General features: G+C 46.4%; 1 protein-coding gene across 1 annotated transcript in view; it reads right to left on the minus strand.

The window, feature by feature from the left end:
- GALK2 (galactokinase 2) overlaps window positions 1–2,715 on the minus strand; it is a 320,319-nt gene extending 317,604 nt beyond the window's left edge. Inside the window, exon 1 of the mRNA XM_082254041.1 lies at window positions 2,490–2,715. Coding sequence (XP_082110167.1) covers window positions 2,490–2,539 — 50 coding nt within the window. The 5' untranslated portion in view covers window positions 2,540–2,715. The remainder of the gene's footprint in view (window positions 1–2,489) is intronic.
- Window positions 2,716–16,410: the final 13,695 nt, after the last annotated feature.

A 16,410-nucleotide genomic window follows, 5' to 3' on the forward strand; every position in this document is an offset into this window, starting at 1 on the left:
ACAGGGACCCCACATACTAGTCATGTGACAGGGACCCTCATACTGGTCATGTGACAGGGACCCTCATACTGGTCATGTGACAGGGACCCCACATACTAGTCATGTGATGGTTCTCCTCATACTGGTCATGTGACAGGGACCCCTCATACTGGTCATGTGACGGTTCTCCTCATACTGGTCATGTGACAGGGACCCCACATACTAGTCATGTGAAAGGGACCCTTATACTGGTCATGTGAAAGGGACCCTCATACTGGTCATGTGACAGGGACCCCTCATACTAGTCATGTGACGGTTCTCCTCATACTGGTCATGTGACAGGGACCCTCATACTAGTCATGTGACGGTTCTCCTCATACTAGTCATGTGACAGGGACCCCTCATACTGGTCATGTGACAGGGACCCCACATACTAGTCATGTGACAGGGACCCTCATACTAGTCATGTGACAGGGACCCTCATACTAGTCATGTGACGGTTCTCCTCATACTGGTCATGTGACAGGGACCCTCATACTGGTCATGTGAAAGGGACCCCACATACTGGTCATGTGACAGGGACCCTCATACTAGTCATGTGACAGGGACCCCTCATACTGGTCATGTGACAGGGACCCCTCATACTAGTCATGTGACAGGGACCCCTCATACTGGTCATGTGACAGGGACCCTCATACTGGTCCTGTGACAGGGACCCCTCATACTGGTCATGTGACAGGGACCCCTCATACTAGTCATGTGACGGTTCTCCTCATACTGGTCATGTGACGGGGACCCCACATACTAGTCATGTGAAAGGGACCCTTATACTGGTCATGTGAAAGGGACCCTCATACTGGTCATGTGACAGGGACCCCTCATACTAGTCATGTGAAAGGGACCCTTATACTGGTCATGTGAAAGGGACCCTTATACTGGTCATGTGAAAGGGACCCTCATACTGGTCATGTGACAGGGACCCCTCATACTAGTCATGTGACGGTTCTCCTCATACTGGTCATGTGACAGGGACCCTCATACTGGTCATGTGGCGGTTCTCCTCATACTGGTCATGTGACAGGGACCCCACATACTAGTCATGTGACAGGGACCCTCATACTGGTCATGTGACAGGGACCCTCATACTGGTCATGTGACAGGGACCCCACATACTAGTCATGTGATGGTTCTCCTCATACTGGTCATGTGACAGGGACCCCTCATACTGGTCATGTGACGGTTCTCCTCATACTGGTCATGTGACAGGGACCCCACATACTAGTCATGTGAAAGGGACCCTTATACTGGTCATGTGAAAGGGACCCTCATACTGGTCATGTGACAGGGACCCCTCATACTAGTCATGTGACGGTTCTCCTCATACTGGTCATGTGACAGGGACCCTCATACTAGTCATGTGACGGTTCTCCTCATACTAGTCATGTGACAGGGACCCCTCATACTGGTCATGTGACAGGGACCCCACATACTAGTCATGTGACAGGGACCCTCATACTAGTCATGTGACAGGGACCCTCATACTAGTCATGTGACGGTTCTCCTCATACTGGTCATGTGACAGGGACCCTCATACTGGTCATGTGGCGGTTCTCCTCATACTGGTCATGTGACAGGGACCCCACATACTAGTCATGTGACAGGGACCCTCATACTGGTCATGTGACAGGGACCCTCATACTGGTCATGTGACAGGGACCCCACATACTAGTCATGTGATGGTTCTCCTCATACTGGTCATGTGACAGGGACCCCTCATACTGGTCATGTGACGGTTCTCCTCATACTGGTCATGTGACAGGGACCCCACATACTAGTCATGTGAAAGGGACCCTTATACTGGTCATGTGAAAGGGACCCTCATACTGGTCATGTGACAGGGACCCCTCATACTAGTCATGTGACGGTTCTCCTCATACTGGTCATGTGACAGGGACCCTCATACTAGTCATGTGACGGTTCTCCTCATACTAGTCATGTGACAGGGACCCCTCATACTGGTCATGTGACAGGGACCCCACATACTAGTCATGTGACAGGGACCCTCATACTAGTCATGTGACAGGGACCCTCATACTAGTCATGTGACGGTTCTCCTCATACTGGTCATGTGACAGGGACCCTCATACTGGTCATGTGAAAGGGACCCCACATACTGGTCATGTGACAGGGACCCCTCATACTAGTCATGTGACAGGGACCCCTCATACTAGTCATGTGACAGGGACCCTCATACTTATCATGTGACAGGGACCCTCATACTTATCATGTGACTTGTAAACTTGAACTCACACGTTGTCACCAGCAGATCCATCAGCTCACAGAGCCCGGCCCCAGACATACATCCCAGGAATCAGAGTCATTGAGGAACTACAAGTCCCAGCATGGACCCCCCGGGCAGACAGTGGTGTGGTGGGTGTGCTCCTCCCTCCCCCATACAATACACACATTGATCTGTAATGAAGGAAGATGATGTGTCGGTGCAGACTGACCTGTCCTGTGCGGGGACCGGGATGGAGGGGGGAGGGTCGCTGGCCGCCATGTCTGATCGGTGCTCTCCTCTTCCGGGTACAGATCCGCGGATATCCTGAGAGAGGAGCGACGTGGAAGGAGACGAGTGACCGAGCAGAGCACACACCTCCAGTCCTGAGGATCGGTGGTGTATGTCCTGTATTGTACGATATTCTATGAGCGATCAGTGAGGACTGTCCCTGTCCTGCTCATTGCCACACAGTGCAAGAAATGAGCCGAGCTCTATCACTCCTCAGCTGACCATACACTATGGAATCTGATCGATGTGGTCATACACAGTGTGATGAACCTGAACGATCAATGCCTGATTGGACAAAATTATTGAAATGGACATTGATCGAGCAATGAGTGACAGATCATGCTTTCAAACAACTAAAATAGATCGGTTTTGACAATAAAAAAATCAATTGTACAGCGCAATCAAATCCAGTAAGAGAGCCGGAACTCCAAATCCGTATAGAAAATGTATTCATTACATGAAAAGAGCATACAAGAAGGCTAACGGCACCTGTCATCAAGGCGGTTTGCCGAAACATGTTAGGGGTCCTTTCATACGGTGCGCCGTCCGGTGAGGTCCGTTCTGCTCAGCGGGGGATCGATCCACCGATCCTCACTGAGCAGGCGGATGACAGCTCCCTCTCTGCTCTGTGTCCTCTATGGGGGAATCGAATGAGAACGGACTGCCTGTCCATTCTCATCCGATCCGCCAGACGGAAGGAAAATAGGGTTTCCATCCATCCGGATTTCATGGATCGAATCGGATAGCAGCGGGTGTCAGTGGAGATGTCTCCGCTTCCCTATAGGGATGCATGGAGGATCCGATCAGGTCTGTCTGAAAAACTGACAGGAGGATCGGATCACCCATGTAAAAAGGACCCTAAGGGCTCTTTCACACGGTCCGCCTCTATAGGCGGATCCGTGCCGCTCAGCAGGGGAGCGTAAACACAGATCCCCGCTTAGCAGGAAGGTGACATCTCCCTCTCCGATCTGTGTGCAGAGAGGGAGATGTCAGGGCCCTATGCATCTCTATGGGGGAATCGGATGAGAGCGAACCAAAATAGGGTTTCCATCCGTCCGGATTTCATGAACAGGATTGGATCGGATGCGGGTGTCAGCGGACATGTCTCCACTAACATCAGCTGCTCCATAGGGATGCATGGAGGATCCAATCAGATCCGCCTAAAAAACTGACAGTCTGATCGCTCGTGTGAAAGGGCCCAAAGCCCCGTACACACGTACCGATTGTCGGCCGTAACTATTCGGCCACCGACCGATCGGCCGATTGTCGGCTTGTTAGTATGATGCTTCCGACAACCGACTGCGACTTTTTGGCCGAACAGAATCTTTAAAATATTTGTTGGCCAACACCAGAACGGCCGATTGTTCGCCAGTCAGTACAGAATTCGGCCGACAAACAGCAGATGAGCAAGACTGGGCATGCTCAGAAAAGAAAAAACACACGGAAAGTTAACCATCACATGACATCACTTCTGCAGTCGGCTGTTGTTGGCCGACAAAATTCATGTGCAGTCTTTTGCAGTTTTCAACCGACAGGACAGCCCTGGACAAAAGATGGCCGATCGTTCGGCCGACATTCGGTACGTGTGTACGGGGCTTTAGTCTTCTTGTATGCTCTTCTCATGTAACAAATACATTTTACTGGATTTATTTGTAAATTGCTTGCAATCAATCTACAAAACAACCCACCAAATCCACCTTGTCTGATCACTTGTCTTCCACCACAACCCATCAACATGGGAGGATGGAATCCGTCACTGCGTGCTGCTCGTGCCATTGTTGTCTTCCTCAGTTGTCAGAAATATCCATTGTGTCAACACAGACATTGATCCTTTCATTTTATCATTTATTTATTTCAGGTACTCAATTCCCACAGAGCTTTACATACACTATATTCCCAAAAGTATTGGGACACCTGCCTTTACACGCACATGAACTTTAATGGCATCCCATTCTTAGTCCGTAGGGTTCAGTATTGAGTTGGCGCACCCTTTGCAACTATAACAGCTTTATCTCTTCAGGGAAGGCTGTCCACAAGGTTTAGGAGTGGGTCTATGGGAATGTTTGACCATTCTTCCAGAAGCACATTTGTGAGGTCAGGCACTGATGTGAATGAGAAGGCCTGGCTTGCAGTCTCCGCTCTAATTTATCCCAAAAGTGTTCTATCAGGTTGAGGTCAGGACTTTGTGCAGGCCAGTCAAGTTCCTTCACCCCAAACTCAGTCATCCATGTCTTTATAGACCTTGCTTTGTGCACTGGTGCGCAGTCATGTTGGAACAGGAAGGGGCAAACCCCAAACTTTTTCCGCAAAGATTGGAGCATGAAATTGTCCAAAATATCTTGGTATGCTGACGCCTTAAGAGTTCCCTTCACTGGAACTAAGGGGCCAAGCCCAACCCCTGAAAAGCAACCCCACACCAAAATCCCCCCTCCACCAAATTATTTGGACCCGTGCACAAAACAAGGTCCATAAAGACATGGATGAGTGAGTTTGGGGTGGAGGAACTTGACTGGCCTGCACAGAGCTCTGACTTCAACCTGATAAAACACCTTTGGGATGAATTAGAGCGGAGACTGCCAGCCAGGCCTTCTTGTCTAAAATCTGTGCTTTACCTCACAAATGGAAGAATGGTCATACATTCCCATAGACACTCCTAAACCTTGTGCACAGCCTTCCCAGAGGAGTTGAAGCTGTTATAGCTGCAAAGGGTGGGCCAACTCAATATTGAACTCTACAGACTAAGACTGGGATGCCTTAAAGTTTGGGTGCGTGTAAAGGCAGGCGTCCCAATACTTTTGGTAATATTATGTATATATAGTGCATTCCCTTCAGTCCCTGACTACAAACTAAGGTTCCTATCTCCCATGCATACATTACACCATGTGTGGCCACCATTGGATGTGTCTTTCATGGATAATTCCAGGTGTGGGTGTTTTTATGAAGTTACCAATCAGAGAACGCTTTACATTTTCTGAATAGATGCAACTCGTTCTCTAATTGGATGAAGTGGAACAGAGGACATCACCGCCCCACCTCTCCATCTCATCCAATCAGAGAATGCTTTGCATTCATTCAGAAGTGAAGAAGAGAAATGTAAAGTATTTTCTGAAGGGGTGCAGAGCAGCCGACCTCCTGTGTTCAGTAAGAAGAGCTCAGCCCCGGATGCAGGTGGAGATGACTGGAGTAGTAGTGTCTACTTCAGTGATTTCCAGAAACATCGGCCAGGCATGGTATATACATAATGTCTTATTCTCTATGCTGGATCAATGTACAGTGCCTTGCGAAAATATTCACCCCCCTTGAACTTTGCGACCTTTTGCCACATTTCAGGCTTCAAACATAAAGATATAAAACTGTAATTTTTTGTGAAGAATCAACAACAAGTGGGGCACAATCATGAAGTGGAACAAAATTTATTGGATATTTCAAACTTTGTTAACAAATAAAAAAACTGAAAAATTGGGCGTGCAAAATTATTCAGCCCCTTTACTTTCAGTGCAGCAAACTCTCTCCTGAAGTTCAGTGAGGATCTCTGAATGATCCAATGTTGACCTAAATGACTAAGCATGATAAATAGAATCCACCTGTGTGTAATCAAGTCTCCGTATAAATGCACCTGCACTGTGATAGTCTCAGAGGTCCGTTTAAAGCGCAGAGAGCATCATGAAGAACAAGGAACACACCAGGCAGGTCCGAGATACTGTTGTGGAGAAGTTTAAAGCCGGATTTGGATACAAAAAGATTTCCCAAGCTTTAAACATCCCAAGGAGCACTGTGCAAGCGATAATATTGAAATGGAAGGAGTATCAGACCACTGCAAATCTACGAAGACCTGGCTGTCCCTCTAAACTTTCAGCTCATACAAGGAGAAGACTGATCAGAGATGCAGCCAAGAGGCCCATGATCACTCTGGATGAACTGCAGAGATCTACAGCTGAGGTGGGAGACTCTGTCCATAGGACAACAATCAGTCGTATACTGCACAAATCTGTTCTTTATGGAAGAGTGGCAAGAAGAAAGCCATTTCTTAAAGATATCCATAAAAAGTGTTGTTTAAAGTTTTCCACAAGCCACCTGGGAGACACACCAAACATGTGGAAGAAGGTGCTCTGGTCAGATGAAACCAAAAATCTAACTTTTTGGCAACAATGCAAAATGTTATGTTTGGCGTAAAAGCAACACAGCTCATCACCCTGAACACACCATCCCCACTGTCAAACATGGTGGTGGCAGCATCATGGTTTGGGCCTGCTTTTCTTCAGCAGAGACAGGGAAGATGGTTAAAATTGATGGGAAGATGGATGGAGCCAAATACAGGACCATTCTGGAAGAAAACCTGATGGAGTCTGCAAAAGACCTGAGACTGGGACGGAGATTTGTCTTCCAACAAGACAATGATCCAAAACATAAAGCAAAATCTACAATGGAATGGTTCACAAATAAACATATCCAGGTGTTAGAATGGCCAAGTCAAAGTCCAGACCTGAATCCAATCGAGAATCTGTGGAAAGAACTGAAAACTGCTGTTCACAAACGCTCTCCATCCAACCTCACTGAGCTTGAGCTGTTTTGCAAGGAGGAATGGGCAAAAATTTCAGTCTCTCGATGTGCAAAACTGATAGAGACATACCCCAAGCGACTTACAGCTGTAATCGCAGCAAAAGGTGGCGCTACAAAGTATTAACTAAATAAATTTCGTTCCACTTCATGATTGTTTCCCACTTGTTGTTGATTCTTCACAAAAAATTACAGTTTTATATCTTTATGTTTGAAGCCTGAAATGTGGCAAAAGGTTGCAAAGTTCAAGGGGGCCGAATACTTTCGCAAGGCACTGTAACTATGTATAATATAGCTATGCCTGGAATTCTTCCATAATCACTTGTCCTCCAGCCTTTAAAGATGGCCAAATGGCTGCTTCCTGAGGGAGGGCGTATTAACCACTTGAGCCCCAGGCCTATTTTTCACACTCTGTGTTTACAAGTTAAAATCATTTTTTTTTGCTAGAAAACTACTTAAAACCCCCAAACATTATATATTTTTTTTTCAGAGACCCTAGAGAATAAAATGGAGATTATTGCAATATTTTTTATCACACCGTATTTGCGCAGCGGTCTTCCAAACGCAATTTTTTTGGAAAAAATTCACTTTTTTTAATTAAAAAATAAGAATCCAGTAAAGTTAGCCCAATTTTTTTTCCATAATGTGAAAGATAATGTTACGCCGAGTAAATAGATACCCAACATGTCATGCTTCAAAATTGCGCACGCTCACGGAATGGCGACAAACTTTGGTACTTAAAAATCCCATAGGCGACACTTTAAAAATTTCTACAGGTTGCCATCTTAAAGTAACAGAGGAGGTCCAGGGCTCAAATTATTTCTCTCACTCTAACAATCGCAGCGATACCCCACATGTGTGGTTTGAACACCGTTTACATATGTAGACGGGGTTTCCGTATGCGTTCGCTTCTGCGCTCGAGCTAACGGGGACAGGGCACTTTAATTTTTTTTTTTTTACTATTTATTATTTTTTATTTTTACACTGTTTTTTAAAAAAAAAATTTTGATCATTTTTATTCCTATTACAAGGAATGTAAACATTCCTTGTAATAGAAATAGGCGCGACAGGACCTATTTTTTGTGAGATCTGGGGTCAAAAAGTCCTCAGATCTTACAAGTACACTAAAATGAAAAAAAAAATGAAGCTTTTAAACCGGTTGCTAGGCAATGATGTTTGCCGTCGCTCCGGTCCTCCAAGACCATAGAGTCGAGCGAGGGCAAGCTTGCCCTCACTCAACATCCTGTCTGTGAGGATCCGGGACCGGAACGTTTTCCCACTGCCAGCGGGTCGGGTAAGTGGGAAAAAGTACCGGGACGTGGCGGGAGGGGGGGTCACCTCTTACGCCGCCCGGAAGGGTGATCCCGCGGCGAATCCGCCACTGGGACCACCCATCTCGGAAAGCCGACCGCCCGCAGTTTAAAAAAATACCAGGGTTATGGCAGCTATCTGCTACCATAACACCGGTATTTAGGTTTAGACTGCCGACGTAAATAGTCGTTGGGCAGTCGTTAAGTGGTTAAATCGTCCTAGCACTCCTGCTACTTCTGCATGTCTTCTGTGTCCTTTAGACCAGTGTTTCTCAACCTTTTACCAGTCAATGCACCCTTTAAAAATGATGGACAATCTCGAAGCACCCTTTAACCACATCCCGCCCGCCCTATAGCAAATTGACGGCGGGATTGTGGTTGTATTATCCTGACCGGACGTCATATGGCAGCGGCAGGATAATACAGCTCTGCGCGCCCCCCGGGGGCGGGCAGAGCGGCGATCGGTGATGCGAGGTGTCAGTCTGACTCCCTGCATCTCCGATCTCGGTAAAGAGCCTACTGACGTAGGCTCTTCACCATGTGATCAGCCGTGTCCAATCACGGCTGGTCACATAGTAAACAGGAAGAGCCGTTGATCGGCTTTCCTTAGTTCGTGCCTGACAGGCACGAGTAAAGGATCGCCGATCGGCGGCTCCCCTGACAGGGGGGGGGTCGGCACTGGTAATCAGATCAATTATTACCAGTGCAGACCCTCGGGGGGGGAGGTGCCACTAGAACCACCAGGGATACCCACCTATGAACCCAGGGATGCCCACTTATGACCCCAGGGATGCCCACTATGGCCTCCAGGGATGGCAATCAGGGCTCAGGGAGCCCCCCATTGCCCTCCCCGTCAGTGCTGCCCGCCAGTGCCCTCCCTATCAGTGCTGCCCACCAGTGCCCATCATTACCATCTATCAGTGTCGCCCACCAGTGCCCATTATTGCCCATCAGTGCCGCCTATCAGTGCCCATTAGTGCCCATCAGTGCCGCCCGTCAGTGACTATCAGTGCCGCCTATCAGTGCCCACCAGTGCCACCTATCAGTGCCCATTAGTGCCCATCATTTCCACCTATTAGTGCCCATCAATGCCGCCTATCAGTGCCCAGCAGTGCCGCTTTTCAGTGCCCACCAATGCTGCATATCAGTGCTACCTATCAGTGCCACATATCAGTGCCTATCAGTGCCACCCCATCAGTGCCTCCTCATCAGTGCCACCCCATCAGTGCCTCCTCATCAGTGCCTGTCAGTGCAGTCTCATCAGTGCAGGAAAAAAACGTATTTATTTACAAAATTGTATAACATAAACAAAAAACTTTTTTTTTTTCCAAACTTTTCGGTCTTTTTTTATTTGTTTAGCAAAAAGGAAAAAAATCCAGAAGTGATCAAATACCACCAAAATAAAGCTCTATTTGTGGGGGGAAAATGACATAAATTTGGTGTAAGTACAGTGTTGTATGACCGCGCAATTGTCATTTAAAATGCAACAGCGCTAAAAGGGGAAAATTGGCCTGAGCAGGAAGGGGGTGAAAGTGCCCGGTATTGAAGTGGTTAAAAATTACGAACAGTCACGAGGCACTCCATTCTAAAATGTAAAAACTATTCTAATAGTTTTTCATAATGCAACACCATCCACAAGTCCAAGTAGGACACTTAACGTTAGAGGTGATTCATTCTTCTAAAGCAAATACACATTTGCAAGTTGGTACTGACTAGTATTCCAATGTTTCTCTTCTCCCTCAGTTTTTCTCCATTACTCAGCTAATGTGACCCCAACGCTGATGGAGAGGGGCAGGGGAGGGTCAAACAAGGGTGCTATGCAGGTGACTGACATCTTCTATATCAACTGATGACCCCATTGGTCTTTAGGACGGGAGCAACTAGAAGGTTGTAATGGTGTATAGTAAAATCCTGTGACTTAGTGTAACTAAAAGGCAGGCTTCATCCACACACCGCCTGGTATATCATTTTTAGGCATTTTGCCCAGGCACCCCTGATGAAACCTCAAGGCACCCTAGGGTGCCTGGGCACCCTGGTTGAAAAAGGCTGCTTTAGACAGATCACAGATTGGGGTACAAATTGGCCCTGTACTATGTAAACAAAGGCTGCATGGTGCATTCATATAACTGTTTACAGTGATCAGCTGTGTGAGGAAACTGAATGTTTACTACAGTGTTTGGCATTGTAAACACTCAGTATGTAAAAATAAAATCATCACAGTGACCAGGGCAGTGCATTGTTACATAGTGGCATTGTACTGCTATGACTAGTGATTATTAATGGACCCGGACCACCCACCCCATATATATATACTGTGGCAGGCTGGCCCTCCTGCGTAAACCGACGTAGGGCTAGGTCGGTCCCGCACCGGCAGCTAGGGGGGCGAGCGCGCACCGCCGCCGGCGTGCTCCTGCCCCCACTAGGCAGCGGGGAAGCCGATGCAGTGGGCAGGCGGCTCCGATTGCCGTCTGCCACCCGCTATCGTTCCCCGCTGAGAGAGAAGAACGGTCAGCTGTTGTAAACACAGCCGACCGTTCTTCTCCCTGGAATGATCACAGAGCTTTTGTGATCCTTCTATATAGGATCACATGTCTCTATGGTCACTCCATAAACCCCACCCCCATACAGTTAGAATCACTCCCCTAGGCTCACATTTAACCCTTTGATCACCCAGTGTAAACCCCTTCCCTGCCAGTGTCATTATTACAGCAACAGTGCATATTTTTAGCCAGTTAGGGGTCCGATCTGTCAGCTGCAATGTTGCAGTCCTGCAAAAAATCGCAGATCGCCGCCATTACTAGTAAATAAAAAAAAACTGACATAAATCTTTCCCGTAAATAGAAGACGCAATAACATTTGTGCAAACCAATCACTTTTTGTGATTTTTTTTTACCAAAAATATGTAGCAGAAAACAAATTGGCCTAACATGTTAAAAAATTTCGATTTTTAGATTTTTTTTGGGAATGTTATATAACAGAAAGTGAGAAATATTGATTTTTTTTTCAGAATTGTCACTCTTTTTTTGTTTAGAGCGCAAAAAATAAAAATCGCACAGGTGATCAAATACCACCAAAAGAAAGCTCTGTTTGTGGGGAAAAAAGGACATCAATTTGATTTGGGTACAGCGTCGCACGACCGCGCAATTGTCACTTAAAGTAACGCAGTGCCGAATCACAAAATATGGCCTGGTCATTAAAGGGGAAAATCTTCCGGTCCAGAAGTGGTTAACAATGGCTGGCCCATATCTGGTGGGATTGTATATTTAAGGAATATTGGCAAGAGATACAATAATATGTAAAGGGGATCACAGGAGAGGAGATCCCAAATGATCCATGGGTATGCATATTTCATAATACAAAGTGTATGCAAAAACAATATAGGAGATTTTGGTACCACACTTAATAAATGCAGCGAAAGGAATAATATGGCTAGACTCTTCTATAAAATAATGGTTTGAAAAGATAAACTAGATATATTAAATGGAATACCTGTGTACAGGGCTGCTGTTAGAAATCGGGGGGCCCCGTACAGACTACCTGCCAGGGCCCCCCCAAGAAAATATTAAAGATATATTTAGCTAAAATTACAACAAAATCACTATTATCAGACACAAATAAAACATAACTCGCATTATTCCTGCTAAATCTAAAAATAAAAAACCTATGTTAAATAAAAGAGAAGATGAGATGAGAAAAATATACAGGCTGGGCAGTTGGAGCTCAGTGATCAGAGAGACAGAGAGAGAGAAACAAAGTTACAATTTACAAATAAACTCCTGAGCAGAGATAAGTGCTGGGAGGGGGGCCCACACAGGGAGGGGGATTAGTGAGGGACAACTGTCTCTTTCTCAACAGATAAAAGCTGATAGCAGGGAGAGGGACAGATCAGATTCAGGTGCTGGAGGAAGATTTCTGTAATTGTTGTCCATCACTAATCCCCCTCCCTGTGTGGGCCCCCCTGTGTGCTCGGGCCCCCTACAAGAGGGCTGGTGGTCCCCCCCCCCCATCAGCGGCCCTGCCTGTGTAGTAGAGAAGAGGGCCAGGTCGAAAAATTTAACATATGGGAAAAATGGATAGAAAACTAGGAAATATACAGAGAAATGGAAAGATAAGGCGGGGTGAGGCAGAGGAGGGGAGAATTGGAGGATAGTAAAGAGGAGCAGGGAGGGATTTATTAGGAATGTATTGATTAACCATATTTTATATTGTGATATACTAGATGTTTTTTTTTTTGTTGTTTTAAAATCAAATAAAGTATAAATTAAAAGAAAAATGAACAATGGCTGGCTGCTCTGACGACACTGTGGAGGAGATTTACTAAAACGGGTGCACTCAGAATCTGGTGCAGCTGTGCATAGTAACCAATCAACGTCCAGGTTTTAGCCGAGGTTCACACTGAAGCCATTTTGAAATCATGCGAGTTCAACTGCAGTTTTTGACCGTCCCTTGTTCCATGTATGCAGTCACTGACCGTCTCTTGTTCCATGTTTACAGTCCCTGACCATCCCTTGTGCCTTATATGCAGTCACTGACCATCCCTTGTGCCTTGTATGCAGTCGCTGACCATCCCTTGTGCCATGTCTGCAGTCTCTGATCATCTGTTGTGCCATGTATGCAGTCTCTGATCATCTGTTGTGCCATGTATGCAGTCTCTGATCGTCTCTTCTGCCATATATGCCGTCTCTGAACATCTCTTGTGCCATGTCTGCAGTCTCTGACCATCTCTTGTGCAGTGTATGCAGTCTCTGTGGACAGTAATGTAAGGGGGAGCTCTATGGACTCTTGTGTAAAGGTGAGTGTGGTGACCAGAGACTCTTTTACATCTGAGTTTCTCTTTACACCAGAGTCCACAGCAAAGCCTCTTACATCAGAGTCCTTAGAGTTCTCCTTTACATCAGGGTCCACAATGTTCTCTTTTACTTCAAGGTCCACAGAGTTCCCACTTACACTGTAAAGAAAAACCCTGTGTTGGGTTTTATTAAAGAGGAAGTAAACCCATTAATTTAACAGTTTGAAAAAACAGTTACATTTCCGGCACGTGCCGGAAATGTAACACTCCCATTGGTAGTGCTCTCAACCAAACTGTCAAACCATCGATTGGCTGGTATCATAACCGATCACATATGCAGCATCATGGCAGTTGAAGATCAAACAAAGGCCAAGATGGCAGCTTCCTTGCTTGAAAATGATAGGAGGGTTTACTTCCACTTTAACTTGACCTTCATATAAATGGAGAAATATGTTTTTGGCCTTTTGTTATACCTAAAACACATTGCTAATCACACTAGTAGGATGTGCGATTAAAATAATATATAGCCTAAATATTGAAATTTGCCCTGTTTTGCACTGAAATTAGCCATTTTATGTAATTTTTTGAATTGTCTGTAAAAAATGTGGCTCTGTTAGTAAATTTCAAGTGACTCTGTCTTGTACATTTTGAACACCCTCTCAGTAAATTTCACTGCTTGCCCATCTCCTGCTTCTGGGCCTGGCATAGCAGGTACCGCCAGATAGAGGGGAGAGAGAAGAGCAGACACACTTCTTCTGGAGGCGGGGTGTGAGTGTGGCTGGAGGCGGAATGTGGGTGTGGCAATGGTTGGCTGGAGGCGGAACGTGAGTGGGGCCTGGAAGGGGGCCCTTAATTTATTTTGCCCGGGGGCCCTGAGGGTTCTCAGTCCGCCCCTGTGTAGGAGACAGTCCTGGCGCCTGCTGGATTTTCTTGGGCACCCTGAAGCCTTCTTTACAAATGCAGTGGAAATGTTTTTTATGGGATTAAGTTAATTTTCATGGCAAAGAGGGACTTTGAAAATAATTGCAATTCATCTGATCACTCTTCATAACATTCTGGATGTGCGAATTGCCATCATAAAAACAGAGGCAGCAGGCTTTGTGAAAATACAATTTGTGTAATTTTCAAAACTCTTGGCCATGGCTGTATGTAACAAAAAAATACAAATTAATCTTCATACTTATTTTTCCAAAAACTTGTGCAAAAAATCTTATCCTCAAAAGACTCACCCTGCCTCTAATTAAATATGTTGAAGGATCTACTGTGCAAAACGGGGTAATTTTGTGGGTGTTTCTCCTGTCCCGGCACTTCAGAGCCCCAAGAAATGTGATAGGGTTTTAGGAAATGAAATGCATCATTTATGCCCCTTGAAAACCCAAAGCTGCTCCTTGGATTTTGGGTCTCTTTATGTGTCTGGAAAAAAAAGATACATGTGGTATCCCCATACTCATCTGGAGTAGCAGAATGTATTTGGTATGTAATTGTAAGTATGCAGCTTATCAGTGGCCTTAAAGCAGAGTTCTACCCAAAAGTGGAACTTCCACTTTAAGTGAATCCTCACCCCCTGACATGCCACATTTGGCATGTCATTTTTTTGGGGGGGGAGCGGGTACCTAGTTTTGACAGGTACCCGCTCCCACTTCCGCTCGGACCGCCTAGGTGGCTCGAGCGGAAGTTCTCCTCTCCCCCTTCTTTCCTACAATCTTCTAGGACACTTCACAGATCCCAGAAGATTGCCCGGCCATTCAGGACGCAAGCTGTTACAGCCAGGTGCCCACACTAGAGATGCCAGTGCCGGGTAGAGCCGAGGGAGAAAACCGAGGCTTCGAGCGGCCGCATTGCTTGATCGTGGGACAGGTGAGTGTGCGTTTATTAAAAGTCAGTAGCTACACTTTTTGTAAATAGAGAGGTATAAAATCCGGCACTGGAAAGAAGAACCACTATAAATAGATAGCTGCAACCGTCAGTCAGCCTTACCAAAACTGAAAAGATATATAACAATACAGAGTGAGGCTGTGCTGATCTGAAGTGAAAAAAATGGGTCTGATAAAGTGCCAGCGTGCTGATAATTAAAAATAGAATATTAAAATTAGCTATAGACCGATATGTTTTTTTTTCAGGGCCGATACCAATATTTTGGTCAAAACGTATCGGTATCGGCCAATATGGACCGATATTTTGTACATTCAAAGTTTTGAAAAATAAAGAAATTTTTTGACACAAATCTGGTACTGAACATGTTAATTTTTGTTTAATGCTTAATGGCTGGCTTGCACCCTGTGGTGGGTGGCTGGCTGTCTGGCACCCTGTGGAGGGTGGCTGGCTTGCTGGCACCCTGTGGTGGATGGCTGGCGCCCTGTAGTGGGTGGCTGGCTGGCACCCTGTGGTGGATGGCTGGCTGGCTGGTACCCTATGGTGGGTGGCTGGCTAGCTGGCACCCTGTGGTGGGTGGGTGGCTGACTGGCTGGCACCCTGTGGTGGGTGGTTGGCTGGCTGGCACCCTGTGGTAGGTGGATGGCTGGCACAGGGGTTGTGGGAGGCTGGCTGGTACAGGGCCTGTGGGCAGCTGGCTGGTACAGTGCCTGTGGCTGGCTGGTACAGGGCCTGTGGGTGGGTGGCTGGCTGTCTGGCACCCTGTCTGTGGGTGGCTGGTTGTCTGGCACCCTGCCTGTGGGTGGCTGGCTGTCTGGCACCCTGTGGTGGCTGGCTGGCACCCTGTGGTGGGTGGCTGGCTGGCACAGGGGCTTTGGGTGGCTGGTTGGCTGTTAAGGCAACAGCATAAAGTGAAGGTTCTGGCAATCTTGGGGTAAATTCCAGATGGATCAACGTCCTGGCTTCTCCAGTCATAGATAAGACACAAGCAAGGAACGCTGTATAGTGTAAATGTAGTAAATGTAGTACCTTACATTTAGGTAGATGGCAAACAGCAATCATATCATCGCTGTTTGCCATCTACTTAAATGTAAGGTACTACATTGCTTTCCTAAAAAAATGACATAAATTACTACACTATACGGCATTCCTTGCTTGTGTTTTATCTATGACTGGAGCTGCCAGGACGTTGATCCATCTGGAATTTACCCCAAGATTGCCAGAACCTTCACTTTATGCTGTTGCCTTACAGCAGTAAGGTACAGGTGTAGTACACTCAGAAGAGTGATCTAATCCTCTGCTTCCATCACTTGGTGTTGGAGTTTACCTAATAT

Source organism: Pelophylax lessonae (genome assembly GCF_965119305.1).
Source record: "Pelophylax lessonae genome assembly, chromosome: 4".
Classification (NCBI taxonomy): Eukaryota; Metazoa; Chordata; class Amphibia; order Anura; family Ranidae; genus Pelophylax; species Pelophylax lessonae.